This window comes from Triticum aestivum, chromosome 2D (genome assembly GCF_018294505.1).
Source record: "Triticum aestivum cultivar Chinese Spring chromosome 2D, IWGSC CS RefSeq v2.1, whole genome shotgun sequence".
In the NCBI taxonomy this organism is placed as follows: domain Eukaryota; kingdom Viridiplantae; phylum Streptophyta; class Magnoliopsida; order Poales; family Poaceae; genus Triticum; species Triticum aestivum.
Window position 1 is genome coordinate 510,191,626 of NC_057799.1, and position 18,780 is coordinate 510,210,405.

General features: G+C 43.7%; 1 protein-coding gene and 1 long non-coding RNA gene across 7 annotated transcripts; both read right to left on the reverse strand.

The window, feature by feature from the left end:
* Positions 1 to 5,492: 5,492 nt before the first annotated feature.
* Positions 5,493 to 6,693, reverse strand: LOC123049720 (dehydration-responsive element-binding protein 1E-like). The gene has a single exon (XM_044472607.1). It carries the CDS (start codon positions 6,654 to 6,656, stop codon positions 6,003 to 6,005), a length of 654 nt encoding a protein of 217 aa, XP_044328542.1. The 5' UTR covers positions 6,657 to 6,693; the 3' UTR covers positions 5,493 to 6,002.
* Positions 6,694 to 12,964: 6,271 nt separating this feature from the next.
* LOC123054130 (uncharacterized) lies at positions 12,965 to 16,964 on the reverse strand. 6 transcript variants are annotated; one of them, XR_006426054.1, is made up of 9 exons: positions 16,360 to 16,634; positions 15,954 to 16,008; positions 15,337 to 15,437; positions 15,188 to 15,243; positions 14,973 to 15,035; positions 14,121 to 14,158; positions 13,849 to 14,012; positions 13,559 to 13,629; positions 12,965 to 13,188 (listed from the first exon to the last, which is right to left on the reverse strand). It is a non-coding gene; the product is annotated as an uncharacterized lncRNA (long non-coding RNA). The 6 variants fall into 6 exon arrangements; XR_006426057.1 differs by adding an exon at positions 14,513 to 14,612 and having other exon boundaries at positions 13,559 to 14,012; positions 14,121 to 14,413; XR_006426055.1 differs by lacking the exon at positions 16,360 to 16,634 and adding an exon at positions 16,729 to 16,964 and having other exon boundaries at positions 13,559 to 14,012.
* Between the last annotated feature and the right edge of the window lie 1,816 nt (positions 16,965 to 18,780).

Consider the following 18,780-nt stretch of genomic DNA (forward strand, 5'->3'; position numbering starts at 1 on the left):
TGGAAGCCACAGGTGCAGAGGATGTTTGCACTTGGCAGGCCGGGATTAAGAAGGCGTGTCGCATGGGTTTCGGGGCGGTTGCAGCCAAAGCAGTGGATGCATCGGATGCTTAGGCCGTTTTCACGCACTGTTTGTCGTGTTTCACTGGGTTTAATAACAGCTTATGCGAGCATTGGATTAGAATGACCATCCAAAATAAAACATGTGGTGTGTCCGTAGGTCACCGTCGTCGTGGATACTGGCTAAATAACTGTTAATTAGCTAGAACTATTTTTGTGGGGGATTAATTAGCTAGAACCGCAGAAACTATATAAGCTTATCAGTGCAAAACTAGAAGGCAGATTTATCTTGGTGTAATTAAATGTGTAAAGGAGCTACTAGTAGTACTGAACTATAGAAATTTTCTTTGTGAGGAAATCACATACATGCTGTCATGCACTCCTCGGCCGCTGAGAGACACTTTTTTAGGGCGAACATGCATCGAAGCAACAAAAATTGATCAAAAGACTTCCATAGCCCGAGTCAGATCTTTTACTTGAAGACAGGACCACCACCCTCTGTCCATGGAAGATGGAACCTCCAACTTTCGAACTCAAATCTGAACTCGCCGTGGCAAAGCTCGCGTCTCAGCTTTCAGATGCAGAAGCCGGGGGTATTCTTCCTTTTCTTAAAAAAAAGCTCACGTCTCGCTTCGCACGCAAAGCGCAGAGCGCGCTGAGTGGAGCTGGCTTCATGTGACGGCCGAATAGTTTTAGGGCTCGTCGCGTCCACCGGGACAAGTGCCGGCCGGCGGGTTCAAAAATCGCTGGCATCGTCCGGTCCGGCCGCTCCACCGCTCTACGTGGCCGGCGGTGCTTGGTTGGGCGATTTGGCGCTCGCGTGCGGCCGAAGCTGCTCCCGCGCTGGGGCATGGAGATCTGCGAGGGTATGTGCGCCGTGCGCGGCCGAGGTGGGCGGGCGCGCGCCGCGCGTGGCGGTGGAGTCCGGGACCGGCACCTACGGCCTCGCCTGCCCGTATTGAGCTCCCGAGGATCGCTTCTTGGCTCGATGCGGGCACGGCAATGTCCCTACTACTAATATATCGGAGTGCTCACCCGTGCTTTCTTGGATTCCATCGGTAGCAGCTATGTAGCGGCCTAGGTCTGTCTTTGCTCGGTGCAGTTCGATCGTGTGCTTGGCTTTTGTACAGCTCGTGTTACTCCACAGGGCTGTTTGGGTTAGGGCATGTACATTAGCTTAGACAGCCATCGTCTGTAGCATGTGTCCATGTCACCTAAAGACTGTAATGTAGACACTTCGTACAACAAGCTGTCTTTTTAGGTGTCTGTACAAGAAACCGTAAAAATGCATGAAGTACGGCATATATGATCTACCACCGTTCTGCTTGTTTGATGCAGCGAGCACAATGAACTCGACCCTGTCATCCTCGTAGTTATCGTCACCGGCCGCCGCCCCATGTCGCTGCACCTGCAGCGGGAGAAGAAGAAGAAGCGCGAGCTCCATCTCCGGCCGCCGCCGCCCCCACCGTCTCCACCCTCGGGCCGGTCATCACCTCTCTCTCTCCCCCCAATAACCACTGCCCCTGCCGGAAAAAGTCCAAAACAAACCTTCAATTTACAGGCGAAAGCTAAATCAAACCCCGAACTCTCAATCCCTGAAATCAGCACGCCAAACTCTCTAATCCCGATCTATTTTAAACCTTGACAGGACATAGCCGGGATTTGCTGAATTGGGCCGACCTAGTAGCGCAGTTGCTCGCGCGCGCGCGCACTAATCTGGTTTTTCTTAGTTTCTTCTTTTTTTCGTTTTCTTTTCTTTTTTCATTTTTACACATGTCTAATTTTTCTCAGTACCCAATGTACATTTTTAACGCACACATTAAATATTTTTGGATAAAATTTTGATATTATCAAATACATTATGTACATTTATAAATTAAATGTTTTCAAATTTTTTTGAATACATGGTAATATTTTTCCAAATACATGTTTTACATTTTCTTAATGACAATAATTTTTTTCTAAAACTACACAAACACTCTTTTACATGGTTCAACATTTTTATATTTGCATACGCTTTTTGCAAGGACATGCCACATATAGGGGCTGTATGGTTCCTAGCCACACCTCGCCAAACTTTGCCACAACTAACCTTAGGCAAGTTTGACCAAGTTAGGTAGGTGTTTGGTTCTAGCCACACCTAAGGCAAGATTTTTTTTTTATGAGCAGTGAACCCCACATGTTATAGACACAAGAAATGTGGCAAGATTCTCTTAGGCAAGCCAAAGTGTGGCTAACAATTTGAGCAACTCAACTAAGGCAAGTGTGGCAAAAATCATGTGGCAATATATGGCAATGATAGTCACAATCCAAACAGCCCCATATTCTGTTCAGGTTATGACACATTTTTTTTACATCACGCAAACATTTTTTTACATTCTAGACACATTCTTTTGAAAATGTCAAAAACACATTTTTTGAAACTCGTGAACATTCTTGAAATGTTACATTTTTTTGAATGTATAAAGCATTTTTTTGAATCACACAAATATTATTACACATTGTATAAACATTTGGATTGGCCCGTACATTTTTTAAAACTTGTGATATTTTTTAGATGTCACAAAATATTTTCAGGTTTCAGAAAATGTATATGTATCAAAAAGTGTCCGCACTTTAAAATTTTGTTCAAGTTGCAGAAAAAATTTATGTTTCAAAAAGTGTTTGCACTTTAAAATTTTGTTCAGGTTTCAAAAAATGTTTATAAAGGTGTTCTCTTTTTCAAGAATTATTACGTCGCCCGTTAAGAAAAAGAAAGAAATAATTTTTACGTCGAGAGTTAAGGGAAAAAACTCGCTTCATGTATGGTGGGCTGGCACAGTCGAGTCCACTGCCAACAATCCGAAATATTTTTTAAATACATTATTTATGAAATTCCAAAAACAATATTTAAAAGATGTGATACAGTTTTGAAAATACGAAACATTTTTTTAAAATGCTAATAGAGTTTCAAAATTTCAAACAGTTTTTAAAAACAGCAAACGAATTGAATTTGTGCGAAAAATAGAAAACAGAAAATTTTTAACTTCTGAATAATTTTAGAAATGTGCGAACATTTTTTAAACCTCACAAATTCTTGTTGTGTTATAGTGGGCCGGCCCAAATTCTTGTCCGTGACAGTAGCTGGAATCCCGGCTGGGATTGTAGTATTCCCAGTGTGCCAAACAGGTCTAGGGTCCAAAATAGACCGGGATTCTAAGTTCAGAGTGCCAATTTCCGGGATTCGAAGTTCAGAGTTTGATTTAGCTTTCGTCTACAACTTCAAGGTTTATTTTGGACTCTTTCCGCCCCTGCCCTCTTCCCGGCACCATACGTCCTGCCTTTCTTCCGTGAGCATGACGATGCAGGGGATGGTCTCGTCCAGATCCGCCAGCGATCGAGAAGAAAAAAATTCACCGGATTGGGTTCCTGGAGAACAGGATCTATGGCGCTTTGGGGGAGAAACTGAAAACTACAGATACCTGAGCGTACAACAGGAAAAAAAGCCGTCGATTGCTAGCCATTTTTGAGGATATCGACTGTCTGCCGAATTGCAGACGCCCTTCCTCTCTCTCCTCCTTCTCTTTCCTCCACGTAGACGAAAATCCTAACCGGCATACCTTACAGACGGCTGACTCATCGCTGTTGTACATGCCCTAGGCATTGGATTGCCACACATTTTTTTGCTAAACTTGCCTAAGCTTAATTTAACAAATTGCGGGCCACAAGTTTTTCTTTCTTTTTTGAACAGAAGAAGGTTCCAAAAGGACCCCGATGCTTATATTAAACATAAAGCAACCATGCACATCTTACAACAGGACCCTTAACAACCAGGAAATAACAAACTCGTCCCTGTTTTTTACAAAGAGGACTCCCCAAAGCTAATGAAGATTGCAACTGAATCCCTAGCTGCTCCCGTACGAACTGGCACCACTTGGGACGGCGAAACCTCCATGACACCTCGCCATGGACTTCGTGTTAAAGCTACACTGCCTCCCTTTAGACATCATGGCCGGAAGGAAGAAGTAAAGCCGCCGTAAAGCCTCCATTCTGCTAGAAGATTCGATGGCAAGACGAAAACAACCGGCAATCGACCGCAACTGCAGGCGCCAAGACCTCTCGTGGGAGCCACCGATGATGAGCGCCAACCCAACCTCGATCTCCATCTCCCCATAGCTCCTTCTCCACCACCGTAGACCCTGGAAGCATGGAACATGGAGGCCCTCCTCAAATCCAGGGAACCAAACGAGCTTATTCTTGGAGTCACCTGTGACGTGAATCCTGCCAGTGGCTGGCAGCCAACCAGCGCAAGTGCTAGGGCATGTATCTCCTTCAGTGGTAATTTGATGTACTGTAAAAAGGACTCCTGTATTTGGTACGTTTATCTTGCCGGCACTGATTGTCAATAGTGATGGAGAAAGGGGGGACCAACCAGGGCCTGGCACCTCTAACAATAGAGATGCAGTGCTAATTTGCTGATGGACAGTGCAAACACTAGTGATTATTTTCTGTTATAAGCCTATTATTTAATCGTTTGGCCTTTCCCAACCTATTTTAACACAATCCGGCCCAACTAATATAAATTTCTTGGCTCCGCCACTGATTGTCAATACCATTAGCTGTTAATCCCACAAAATAGAAGACATCTTTTTTTTCTCAACTAACAAAAGTACATCCACCACTAAAACAAGTACACCCTGGTAATGCTAGAAGTTCCAAATGTGTCTTATTCGGTCATTACCTTTTTTTTAAGTTAGTCAGCAATTGTTGTTAGTTGTTGATATCTGTACTCGAGTATACAACGGCTGAGGAGCCAGAGGACAGAGTTAGTGGAGTAACTGGTATATCATGCCCACGGGATTTGGCCGTTAACAAATTACTTTTTATCGTGAATACGCTGAGCAGCGTATCATTTCATTGATAGGTGGAAAGAGAAGAGTACAGGATGCATCCCCGCGGACGTGCACGCAACGGCGTCCGAGAGAGTGCAAAGTAAGCAACGGAGGAGGGTGCTCAGCCTCAAGACCGTACAATCAGGTTAGAGGAATGATTCTATCTAGTCCTCTATCACCGACCTTGGCCCACCGGCACGCGTCGTCCTTGATCTGCTGCACAAGGTCGTCGGTGGAGGGTCGGGCACCGTCGAAAATGGCCGCGTTCCGGTGCTTCCAGATAGCCCATGCGGTGAGAGCGATGATGGAGTTGAGGCCTCTCCTGAGGCCGTTAACAAATTACTCCCTCTGCACCTTTATATAAGATGTTATTATGGCTGATATACACACATATTGGTTGGTTTGTGGATGCACAAGATATGACGTCTTGGTTGTAATAACATTTTACATTATGAGACGGAGTGAGTAACATTTAAGCTTGCTACTGAAAATATGAAAATGGAAGGTTCTGTAGTAAGTGCTTGCTACTGGGTAAAAGGTGAAGCAACACCTCCATATCCGACGGACACACCATGAGACTCATCAACAGACTCGGTAAAAATGCTTGCGTTTGACAAGCAACACCTCCAATTTTGTTCCTGAAGTTTCTTTCTCAAGTTAGAACAAGTCTTTTTTCCGCTGTTTTTTCTTTGCCCCTGTCTTTTTCCGCTGGTTAATCTGCATCATGGATTTTTTTTTGTCGATAAAGATCTGCATCAGGGAATGCGACCTGAAAAGCTCCTCTCGAAACTTCTGCGACAGCGCAAGAGCCTGTTAGTCTGACCAAGTTATCTCAAAGCAGGAAATATATGAATCGGTCGAGTAAAGGCTTGAATTTCAGCGTGCCAAGATCGCCCGTGCAAGTGCTATCTCTGGCACTAATTGTTTGTTGACCCACATTGTCATGACATTTTCGTCAGAATAGCAGGGAAACATTACACACCACAAGTACAGGTCGTCCTGGATGGCGATATTAAGCTGTATGTACAGTGAGCCATGAAGGCCAGAGCCGGGCCGGCTCAGGTGCGCGCCATCAGTAGTTCCACAGGCTGACCTCGCAGTCGTACTCCTCCTCGATCCACGTCGACGGCCCGGCCATCGGTGGTGGCTCGATGAGCATGCCGTGCGCCATGTCAAGATAGCCCTGCATTTCGAATTCCAGTCCGTCCATGTAGTAGCAAGGAGAGTTTGCGGCGAGCTCCGCGTTCCCCGCGTCTACCGGCGGAGCAGCCGCCGCCTCGGCAGCTGCATTGCGCTGCCCAGGCGCCGGGCGGAACAGCTCGGCCGCCTCGACCGCGGCCCGGCGTATCTCGTCGTGGCCGGCCCCCTGCGGCGGCACCCGGAGCGCGCGCGGCGAGTCCGCGAAGTTGAGGCACGCGGCGCGGCCGCGGAGCGCGACGGCGGCGACGTCGTGCGCGCGAGCCGCCATCACGGCGGTGTCGAAGGTGCCGAGCCATAGCCTCTGCTTCCCGTGCGGCTCGCGCACCTCGCAGACCCACCGGCCGGGGTTCCTGCTGCGCACCCCCTTGTACACCGGGTGCCTCGTCTCCCTGACCTTGGTCCTCCCCGCCCGCCGCTTGGGCGGCGCCGACGACACCGTCATGTACGAGCCCTCCTCCCGGCCGCCGGCCGCCGGAGACTTCGTCCCCGACGACGAGTGGCCGCTGCCGCAGTGCGCCCGCTCCATCAGTGATCAGTTCGTCGTTCGAGATGGATTTGTGCGGTTTTGTTTTGGGAGGCAAAGGAAAGATCTGGCGGCGGTTTATATAGCTACCGCTACGCATTTGATGGGGTAGGAACGCGTGCGGTGCGGGTGCGCTGCTGCAAACGCGGGGTGACACCAGGAGCCAGCCGGAGTGAAGTGAAGGGCGATGTGCGAGCCGGGCCCGCGCGGGACTGCGCTCTCGCGGCCGCGGCGGTTGGTTAGGTGGGGTGTTTCAGATGGTTGTCAGACCAGCTGGAGGCTGCACGGAAGGGGAAAGCGATGGCGACGCGCAGGTGCCCGTTTGTATGCATTTTGGAAAGGGACGCACACGGACCTTCGCATTGGGCCGGCCCAACTCCCCGGAGAGAATCGAATCAGCGACCGCACGGCCACTTCGGCGGATATGATAGGTTACATGTTTTCCCTTATTCTCTTGTTTCTACTTTGCTTTTTCGTTTTCTTTTTTTCCTTATTTCATGATCTTTTTAAATTGATGAAATTTTATAAATGATGGAACTTTTTATTTTTCGATGAATTTTTCTAAAAATCGATGGTTCTTTTAAAAAAAATTGATGAACATTTTTCTTCAAAATCGATGAAAATATTCATTTTTTGATGTTTTTTTAAATCAATGAACCTTTTTTCTAATTCGAAGAATTTCTTTTCAAACTCGATGAAATTTTTCAATTTGGATGAATTTTTCCAAATTCGATGATTTTTTTTCAGTTTATGAACCTTTTTCATATTCAATGAACTTTTTAAAAAAATTGATGATTTCTTTCAAAGTCATGAACTTTATTCTATTTTCTGCTTTTTTCCAAATTCATAAACTCTTTTGGAGTTTGCGAGTTTTTCAAGATATATTCATTTTTTTTAAATGAACTTCTTTTGAATTTGTAAAAAAAATGAATCATGAATTTTTTTGATTTGGTGAACTTTTTTTTTGAATACGTGAAGTTTTTCTACATGTTCGCGAACTTCATTTAAAATCTATGACCATGTTTTCAAATAATTGAAAAATCTAAACGTCACAGTGTAATGCGCAATCAATAGTGCATCTATGTGACTGTTCTCAAAAGGTCCGTGTTGTAAATAGTCACTAGCAGTTAGTTGGTTGAGTGGTTAGTCTCGTTGTATGAAAGCATGAAGACCGCGCAGCCATTTTTTGCGGTGTTTTTTGGCGCTGCCCGGTCGTGGCCGGCCAACCCAGACGCTGCTGCGAGCACCAGTGATGTTGCGCGGCAATGAAGGTGCCGCGATAGCGAAATCACTAATTAGGGAGCACTTTTTCTAAAGGTCAATTTCACCTCCCAGTATCTCTTAAACTGTGTGTCCAAATCTCAAACCATTTTTATTATTAGATTTCATGCGTTGTGATATTTAAAACTAGATTACATGTTGATAGATCTTAGCGAACAATTTTTTACACGAAAAAATCACGCCCCTCGCGGAAGCGAAAAAACATTTTTTATTTTTGTTTCTGGACGAAAAAAACCAAAAACTCGTGCGAAGAAAATCAAAGATAACGCCCAGAGCGCGATACGTGACGGCTGCTGAGAGTACGCCAAGTGGTGAGCTCTCAGCTCACCCCAAATGATCGTTCAGAAGGCTTTCAAACGAACGCTCCTTGGTTAGTTGCTCCCTCTCAATAAATAGGCCACGACGCGCTGCCATGGGTCTCTCGCTCTTGACGGCGCGTGATGGAGTCTTGTGGGTTACTGGGCTTTGCTTCTATTCGTTTCTAGCTTGTGGAGTTGCTACTGTTTTAGGGGTTGTGTGAAGGGGACGTGTCACATGGGCTGAAAGAAACCTCGCGGTGAGGGACTGCGATTATGTTTCACTAGTAGAATGTTTATGCGTTGCCACAGGCTTTTAAAGTTTTTGCCATAACGCATGTTAAATTGTACATGTTAATGTCAGTTGATATTTTTAAAACATCATCCAAATCCATCACTTCTTATCTCTGACAAACAAAAGTGGAATAAATTTTATACCACATTATACAAGTATATACTGTATAGTATATAAAAACAAATGTGAGACTAACACAACTAATTTTATTTGCAAAAAAACTAGGTACCCCTAATTACATACAAATATATTAACATATATAAATGATATTTTATATAATAAACTTGAGAAAAAAATATTTTCACCTACCCATGTTTTTAGTTTACCTACCCTGTCGTACTAGCTTAGCCACTCTCTCATCGCACGTACCTCTCACTCTCTCACCCTCCCACTCCTTTTCTCTGCCACGAGGTCGCCCCCGCCATCCCTCTCCGCCACGGCGTCCCGACCGCCACATCTCCCCACGTGGCATGTCCCTGGCCCCTCCCCTCCATGCTCACCGGCGCCTCCCAACCCCTCCATCGGGATCTCGCCCGCCTTCTTCACTCCCAGCCATGTGTCCGGCTGAGCAGCCGGATCCGACCGCCGTCAAGCCGTGTCGTCGATCTGGCCATCCCAGGCCGATTTCTAGTGCCAACGATGACTTTCAGGATGATTTGCACATCAGGCGAATCGCATCATCGATCTGCCATCCTATGCCGATTTCTGGTGTCAAGGGCGTCGCGTTCCCCCTCCAAGCTGCACGGCGATAGGGCTCTTCCGCCGTCCACTGACTGTCGCTCGCCGCTCCAAGCAGTAGGCGCCGACACTGAGAGAGAGTCCGGTTGGGCCTCCACTCCATTAGACAGGTTCATACAAATTTCTTGCAATAGATTAAATGCTTACATTGTTTTTCAAATAGGCATTCGTTTGTTAGCTTATGCTCGTGCGTTGCCACGGGTTGTAAGTTCAAATTATGCAAACATTTCATTGTGTCATCGATAAGAAAAGTGAGATACATAGGTACACTATTTATCCTTGGTATATCTCTCGTTCTTCAAGACCAACGCAACAAGAATACGAACCTTGGTCTATTAGTGCTCCCCGCCTCTCCAACCATTAAAATACTGCTCCTTGTTATCTTGGTTTTCTACGTTCCTTACCAAATCTGGTGGTGTCCTGTCGGATCTTGCACATCCACCTCCCGTCCGCTCGTCTCCGACCGGTGAGAGGCATTGCCACATTGGTAGTTGGTCAGGTTCTGGCTGATTGTCTGGTCATCGGCCGCGATGGGTTTTGTCCCCGGTGGCTGATGCGTGTTTCCCATATGGCCCCTCCTCATTGGTCTGCGTGACGGCCGGCCTGGTGGTGTTGGGCCGGTGGCCTGTTCTCCATATGGCCCTTCCCCTTCGGCCTGGGTCACGGCCGGTCCGGTGGTGTTGGGCTGGTGGCCTCGGTGTTCGGTGACATTGCGCCCAGGCCCATGCAAGTGTTGTTGTCTCAAGGCTGGTGACTGTCTCTTCTCCGCGGTGTCGTGCTTTTAGTCTTTGTTGTCGTTCTGATGATAGTTGTTTCCTGGGTCGTGTTTTTTGGCTCTTGCAACAGATTGTTCTCGCTGCCATGCGTTGTGTGGTGCTCTTGTCATGTGTCTCTTGTATGGTTATGAAAGAAGATACAACTCCTTGTATGATTCGAAAAATAATCAAGCACTAAATTAAAGTCCATTGAATTGTTGCTTTCTTATGCTATTTTCACAAATATATTGATATCCCGTTATAGTTGCTACAGTCTACAGTCAAATATATGGTCTCCTATTGTGGTCATATAGTAAACAATCTACATGTCTCAATCTCTCTCTTTCTTTGTATAAGTAGGAATACCTCAGGAAAAAACAGTAGAAATCTCCACAAATAAACAAACACTGCTTAGTTTGGTGTGCTGTTGTATGTCCCAATACTTAAGGGCTGCAAGGTCATGTGCCCTCTCATCATTATCTTCAGTAACATATAGCTTCCTATAATGCCAAAATGAAGATTAAATTGAGCTGCTCTTATGTTCCATCCAAACTCTCTCTGTGATAGCAGTACACTAAAGAACCACAATGGTAGTTAAAGGTAGAAACGGATCCCATGCAAAACATCCAAAGAAAAGCAATCAATTAGGGGTAGTGAAGATAGGTGCACAATTAAATGTTTCATTTTATATAAAAAAGCAGTTGAATTTAAATGCACAAACCCTACAGAAAGAAGAGAAATGCTCAACGGGATAGAGTGTTGACAGTAAAATTACACACCACTAGTAGAACGCCCGTGCGTTGCTACGGGCTATAATACATATAAGAATCAGACAAATGATTAAACTCGTCTTCAAGGACTAAGCTTATTTTTACCTCATACGTCGGGCGTGTTCGCACATCAAACGGATGCGAGTGAGCTCCCTAAAATTCAATAGTCTCGCCGGCCTGGTCTTCCAAAATCCAGCCATTGACGAGAAATGTGGTTGTTCCAACTATCCGTCATGTTATGTCAACACGTGGTCCCAAGACAAAAAACCCACCCCACACGCATCCTTCTCTTTTTCCGTCGAGCCCTCCCCTTCATGCTCGGTTTCCCGTCGTAGCAGGACATTTCCAATTGGAGCCCCCTCCTTTGAAACTGGACAGATGCCGACCTCACACTCACCACATCGTACTTCCCCACGTATCGACGAGGAGTCCCCCACCCAACCGCCCCGCTCCTCGCCCTGATAACACCTCTCCCCCCGTTCATGTTGATCTAATGAGAAGAAGCCATGCGCCACCCATGACGCACCCGAGCCAAGTAGGTAGATCCAATGTCTCGAGCCATTGTTACGCTGTAACATACAGTTATATGTCGTGCGTTAACACAAAACAAAAATATGATGTTCATTATTGGGCATGCAACTGATATGCCACTGTGTTTGTTATTAACTCTTGAAGCAACCAACCAAGGCATCTACCCTTTTATGCTAACCAAAAAATTAGATAACTTGATAAAAAAAACCAGATCATGCATTTTGTTGCAAAGCCATCTCTAATGAAATCCAATTTGCCTCATTTTCTAAAGTAGGAAAATTATTTCGCTCAGACAACCATAACTGAACAGACCAACCCAACCCTCGTCCCGCTCACTCTCAACCCTCTAAAGTAGGAAATCGTCGGTGCGTTGCAAATAACTTAGAATCACAAGGAATAGTAACCGAAACAACATCAGCCAACACCCAACCTTCTATAGTTCTTCAACACTTTTTTGAATGGATGCTTCTAAGGACACATTTTTTAATGGATGCTTCTGATGGTATTGTATATGCAATCAGTGACAGCACGAGTAAATAATGCTTAAGATGATGGTGCACTTGACATTAGTTGCATTCCAAATGGGCCCTGATCACATGTTGTGGTCAACTAAAAGAAATAGAATTATCCTGCTGTCAATGTTGTTGGAAGATCAAGACTTACATGTACACAAAATACATATATGAGAGAAGTTTTGGCATCTCAAAGACTCTTACTGCTTTTACGTTAGCCTTGCATCTCTCAAATCTTACAGTGATTTCCTTCATGGTAACCGATAATCACACACTCGATTAAACCAACATTTCTAATATATATTTACAGTGCACTGATATAGAAAAGATCTTTTTTAAAAGAGATGATGTTACAGAAGAGACTGAAAGGGAACTAAGACACATTTGCCAAACAACTTATGTTGTTGACTTTGGTCCACTGCCCTTGGGCATTTATGCATAATTCGGAACACAAAAACAGTGCTGTATTGGTAACATTCTTGAAAGAATGATTACTGTTTTAAATACTTCCATAGAGAAAAACTAAGATGCTGAGAAAAAACACAATTTTCTGATCCACCAGAAGTGCTTTTGGACATCCGAAAAGATTTGATTCCAGAAGGAACGGAACAATTCGCATGTACTTACGTCATAAGAACATAAAGTTAACTAATATCCATATGGGGTAGAACTAAAATGCTTAATGATACCAATGCTGGAATTCAGAAATGTTGGCTGCAAGATGCTATCCAAAAGACAGAAAAAAACCCTGCTCAAATAGTTCGAGTGCACAATTCCTGGAGTAGGCAAGGAGCTAACCCCAGGTTTCTGCTCAAACTCTCGTGCCATGTACAGTGGGACATGGTTTTCAGAAAAACAAAAATTTCCATTATGATCCTGAGTACATTCTACTTCCAAAATATTATTGGTTACATGGACAGGGAGATGCTTCTGGTTGGGGAACTTAAGTGCATATCCAGTGGCTGGGAAGAAAGGGCCAACAATAAAACAAGCCATATATTTCTTTGAAACGCCTATGTCCGCACAAAGAATTAGACTCAATTTATTTCACTTATTACTACATCACAATGAAAAGAACATGAGTCCAAAATAGTGAAATAGCATAGAGAAGTACTGCAATCAAAACATACGGGTGGTCATTGTAATCCACATTGATTCGATGAATGGCATACAAAATGTAAATCAAATATTATTGAAGGGGAGATTGTTGACCTGGTAGCAACGGTATCTTCCTATCAGAACCATGCGACTACAAAAAATCCTAATGTACTGAAAATACATCATGGGCAATTTCTCCAATAAACTAATATCAGATAAATGGCCTTCTCGACCAGCAATCTTCTCCTTCAGAATGTACCTGGGCACGTAAAGATACAAAATTACCGATCAAATATCTACAACACAAACTGAACCGAATCAAAAGCAGTTTTGGCTAAAAACTTTGCTGATATCAAACTGCTATCAAACAAATGGCCTTTTGGACCAACATAGGAAAGAAGCATAGGTTTCTCAATTTGGAATAGAAGAGCTCTTCATAAATCTAACAAACTAAACAAAAATGAAAAGACCTAGAGCTATGGGGGCTCACCAAAGACATGGAGGCGATCAGTACCCAATGGCCATATGCAAGGCCGATGCAGCGAGGATAAAGTAAACAATATGCAGAAGTAGAATCTGTGGCTCGAGCAAGAAAATAAAAAGTACTATCAAAAGGGGAAAACACAAACCTTAGAGGGAAATGTGGGTTCACCAAGAAAATGGAGGCGAGCCGATGAAATCTCCGTCACTGCATGTGAACCTGAAGCAAAGTAAATACAAATGTGCATCAAGATATATTAACATGTGATTTGGGATTTGCTTCATCCTTCGAACCCAACACTTGAATTTGTAACCTTCAGGGGTGAGCAATTTATGAAAGCATATCTCTCTCTAATTTATCAAATTCTTCTTTCTTATAATTGTAGATTCTGTACAATAATTCGAATGAATAATTGGAAGAGGGTTGGCCTGCTCAAACCTGACATGATGTGTGTGGAGAGAGAGAGAGAGAGAAAACCATATCTCAGCACCAACACGATGTTGGGGGGAGCCTTCTTCAAGAATCACCAACCTATTTATTTTCGTAACATATGCTTTTATCGCAGCTCTATCCAGTGGCCTAACTGATCGAAGGTTGATCACCTGTTAAAACATATCAGTAGAAAATAAGTTAGTATTCATGGCATGTACCATGTAGAGTAAAATCATATCGATAGTTACACTGAGAATATATTTTAGAAAAGAAGTTACCTCAGCACTGATTCCTTCCTCCGACAGTATTCAATAGCCTGTAAACAAACTGAGCATTATAATATGTCAAAATAAAAATGCTGAGAGAGTAATTCAATCCAGCAACAGAACATTCCATATTAGGACCAAAATACAAAAGAAAACCACAATTTCCAAAAGGTCTGTATCTGAATGAAATCATTGCACACACCAGAGCAAAGCTGATATTGTTATAAAAATGTACTTCTTGCTACAAGGACAAAACCAGAAAAGACCATGTGCAAAATAAACTTTCTCGTCAATCTAGCTGGGGGCTGTTCATATGAAGAAGAGAAGGATCAGCAAAGGAAATAACATATCAAGAAAAGAAAATAAAAAATATTAGAATGTAAATATGTTTGCTCATCGATTACCTTCTGCCTTTTTGATAAACATATTATATTTTAATTTGCTCCGTTGTTTTCTTTTTCTTTTTACCAAACTGCCATATATGGTACACGAAGAAGCATTTACCTGAAGGCATTAATATCTTTTTCAGCTTTTTAGTCTTACTGAATACTCCTGAAGGAGTCAAGGACTTGTTTGCTACTGTATATTAATAGGAGTAGGTAAAAGGCCAGTGTGGGTGAAAATATTATACGGACAAATACATTAAATTCAATGACAAAATCAAGCTTTCAAATGATGCTTATGTGGTATTGCAACGAACTCCGACATCCAAATGTACTGTAAAATAAAAAAAAATTAACATCTACTGTGAGCGAGCACAAGTATCGATCAATTTTACAATTGCTGATTTAGATCCTAAGAGGCTATATTTCTTTATTCAACTGATATAAATAAATTAAATAAGATGAGAGTGAGACTACATACATAAAGCTGAATGTGCAAGATCGACATCATCCCCTACGTGCTTCTCTTCTCAACTGCTTCCTTCTGGATGTTTTGAATGTTCAATGAAAAACAAAATTCAAAAATACATGGTCAGATAATTGCAACCTCAGTTTATTTATAGAAGAATGTTATTGAAAGAATTGCATCCAACCAAAAACAAACCTTAATTTGAGACATATAGTTTGATGCCTTACCTACAGTTGTAACCTTCTCAGCAAGTATGCCAATCTGCATGTTCGAACGGAATTTTCTATCGGAGAGCAAGCAGAGGTTTATACATCAGAATCTTCTATGAGAAGCAGCAGAGGTTATACATTATATAGAGGAGACTAATAGAGAGTACCAACTCGATATTTCTTGCTGGTCCATACTTCCATTGTCGGCAGGAAAATGAAGCACTGCCACCGTTGCCGGCTCCTCCAAATGCCCATCGGTGTAGGCATGCTGGAGAACATACAGTACTGCACGAGTCAAACCAAAGAAGCAAAGAGCATAGGAAAATAGACAATTGAATACTGAAAGAAAGGAGAAGATAACCACCATATATTTTATTTTGCACAGTTCATTACATGAGTCAAATTACAATGGTTATATTCCAAGGCCATCTGACCGTCCCTATTTTACAAAGCATGGCTTTGATGAACATACCAATCAGCTACTCTTAACGTTCCACATCACCTAAGCTAGCACTGATTGCAGAAAACTTACAATATTATTTAGAGGTGCTAGTTCAAACTATGACGAATTATTTGCATGGCTTATCATCAGCAGTTATGTTTTTACTGCCTTGAGTATTTTAATTAGGCTTCATTCAAAACTACTGTTGCACATTAAGTATGAGAAGGTAACAACAGGCAAAATATCACTCTAGGCACCGGTCAAGTTTCGGTTGAGAATTCACACATTATATAAGAAGTATATGCGATGATAGATTTGAATCTGAAACGAGATCATGCATACCTTGTAAAAACATCATCCGCCAAAGGGGCAAGTATCCCTTCTAACGTCAAAGTACCTACAATCAGTCGATGTGAAATATCACTAAATAGATCAAATAGATAGATTACAACCTACAACTCAAATAAATGGATCACACGTCTTTGCTTGAGAAGTTTGTACTGCCAAAAAAGAAAATCTTGAAAAGAAACACCAATATCACTAAACTTTACCCCAACACAATTGCAGATCCTATGCCACGTATTTCATTATAATCAAACAAGAATTCATAATATACCATAATGCAAATTACAAAAATTAGGGAGTAGCTTGAGGCCTGACTGAGTTGTAGGGGGAAATTAGGGCAGCAGGGAAAGGTAGCAAGCTAAGAGGAACATCTGCGCGTGGTGCTCACATATTGGGTGCTCACCATCGACGTCGTAGGGGGCAGGTTGCTGACATCCACCTGTACCTCTGTGTAACCCCCGACCTCCTCCTTGTCCGCCGCCGTATCTCCTTCCATCATGAAGCCTACGCCGTTCTCCTCATCTCCTACGCCCCGACTCTCTGCTCCGACTGCGCCCATGGTTCACCACGACCACGAGCGCCTGCTCCGTCCACTCGCACGCGATCTCGCCCGGGCCTCTGCCGGTTGAACCCACCTCGTTCTGGCCACCGTCAGCGGAGGGGGGGGGGGGGGGGTAGGGGACGTCTGCCGGAGCACGGACGAGGAGCAGCCACACTCACGGTCGTTGCTGCCAAAATTTGAAGGAGGAAGATGGGGAGGGGAGGTGGTTACCCGATGCGCTGCGCGGCGAGGCACGGTGGCGACCCCGGCCATGGGTCTCGATCGATCTGCCTCGCGGAGTGGAGGCAGGTCGCTGACGGGAGGGAGGAGAAGAGGATGGTGTGCGTCTGCGGCACGGGTAGGGGAGGCCGGCGGCGGCTAGGGTTTGCGGGACGCGATTGGACTTTCTCTCGGGGATTATTTTCGCTGTTTTTTTTCGTGTGTGCGAGGGGATGCGAGGCACGAGGGCCTGGCTAATTTTCGTAGGTTAACCGTTGTAGATTTTTTTAGGACAATTTTCTGTCGCTGAACCGTAGTGTTTCACAACGGGCCTCGTGGTAGCCTGCCTTTTTTTTTGGTCGGTCTCGAGGAAGGAAGGGGGGATCGCTGGGTAGCGGGAGGTGGGATGGAGGACGAAAATTAACCGTCTTTGATGGGACGAAAATTGACCGGCGGAGACTACCAACTGCTCCATTAGAAGTAGAGATGCTTGTTTGCCATTGTGCTTGGGCCTCTCAACCTGGCTTTGTGTTGTCCCAGAGGTGCGCTTCCTACTTGCCGTTCCACTTGAGCATTTGGGAGCGGCAAGGAAAACCAGAACTATCTATGAACACAAGCATCGAGTCAACAAGACAGAAGGAAAACCAGCCCTAGCTATGAACAGTAACAATGACTTTCTTAGCTTGCCCACCTCGTGACGCCATGGTACCACGACGAGCAGGGTGTCGCGTACTTGTGCATGGCCTCTGCCACCAGCGCCCCTCTTTCCCTCCTCAAGGACGCTGGCGCCAGCATCATAATTAACGGCACCCTTGAATGTAGAGAATTGCTTAATCTGAAGACCAAACGAAATTGTGCTGCTAGAATAATAAAACAACCACTTTAAGCAAAATTAACACCTGCCTAAAATTAGGTGCACAAAGAGAATCCAGGTACACATTGAGGAATGGCGATCCAGCACATCCACTGGAAGAAGTTTAAGATACAAATATATATCAGATTCCAGACCAATCTTGTTGTATCAACTTTTTACAAAAGGGAGAAAATTTGCTTGTTAGTCATACCAAGAAAACAACGCCGATGTACCAATGAAGAAAGACTGAAACAAACATGCATGATTCCTCTTAAAAGAAGCTAAGAAGGAGAAATAAGAACCTTAGGTTGGTGTTCAAAATTCGGTATCGGCCTTATGTGTACATTTGCAAGTAACAATATATGATGTTCCCTCGCAAAAAAAAAGAAAAATATATGATGTTCCCTTTGGTTGGATACATTTCCTTTCTACCAAGATTGAGTCAAAATTAGATGATGTAGATTCAGGGTAAACTACATGTAAACATGCAGTGCCACAGACAAACATAAATAACCATCTTTCCAAAACATAGCCTGATGCCAATAAAAAAGTATCTTCATCGGTCTTCTTCTCAGGCTACACGTACGTAAACCTTCCCTAGTAGTCCGAAGAGCGTAAATGAGCAATTCGGTAAAGATACACTCAACCACCTTTACAATGAAAGTTTATAATACTATAGTCAATCAAGCCAGATTATTGGAATTGGACGAGCAGGATTTGCTCAAGAAGTACCGAGATTGACAGTATAATTTTCTTTGAATGGTCGCAAGGTTGAAACAATTCTATCGAACAAAAAAGCATTTCAAAGAATATGACCACAATGTAATTGTGTATTAACCTATGCCAATATGGTAAAAATTGAGGCATACAAATTACAAAACAAAATATATTGGCAAAGTATAAGTTAGCAACTTAGCATAGCTCCCAATATTACCGCGTAAGGTCAAAGCTTTAACCGTTACCTGTGCATGGAGGCCCCCTACTATCATCGGAATAATTAATGCTTGGAAGGATTGCCGTAAACTCTCCTACAAAATTAAAAAAAAATATGTTGCACAGAAAAATACATTTGGGAAATAACTTATACTCTGAGATATGAGTATTAGAAATAACCAGCACCTAGGATTATAGTGTTGCAGATTGTGATCCGGTGATGAATACACGTTGATAGATCAGCGTCCCAGGGAAGTTGTGTGATTTCTATGCCTTCA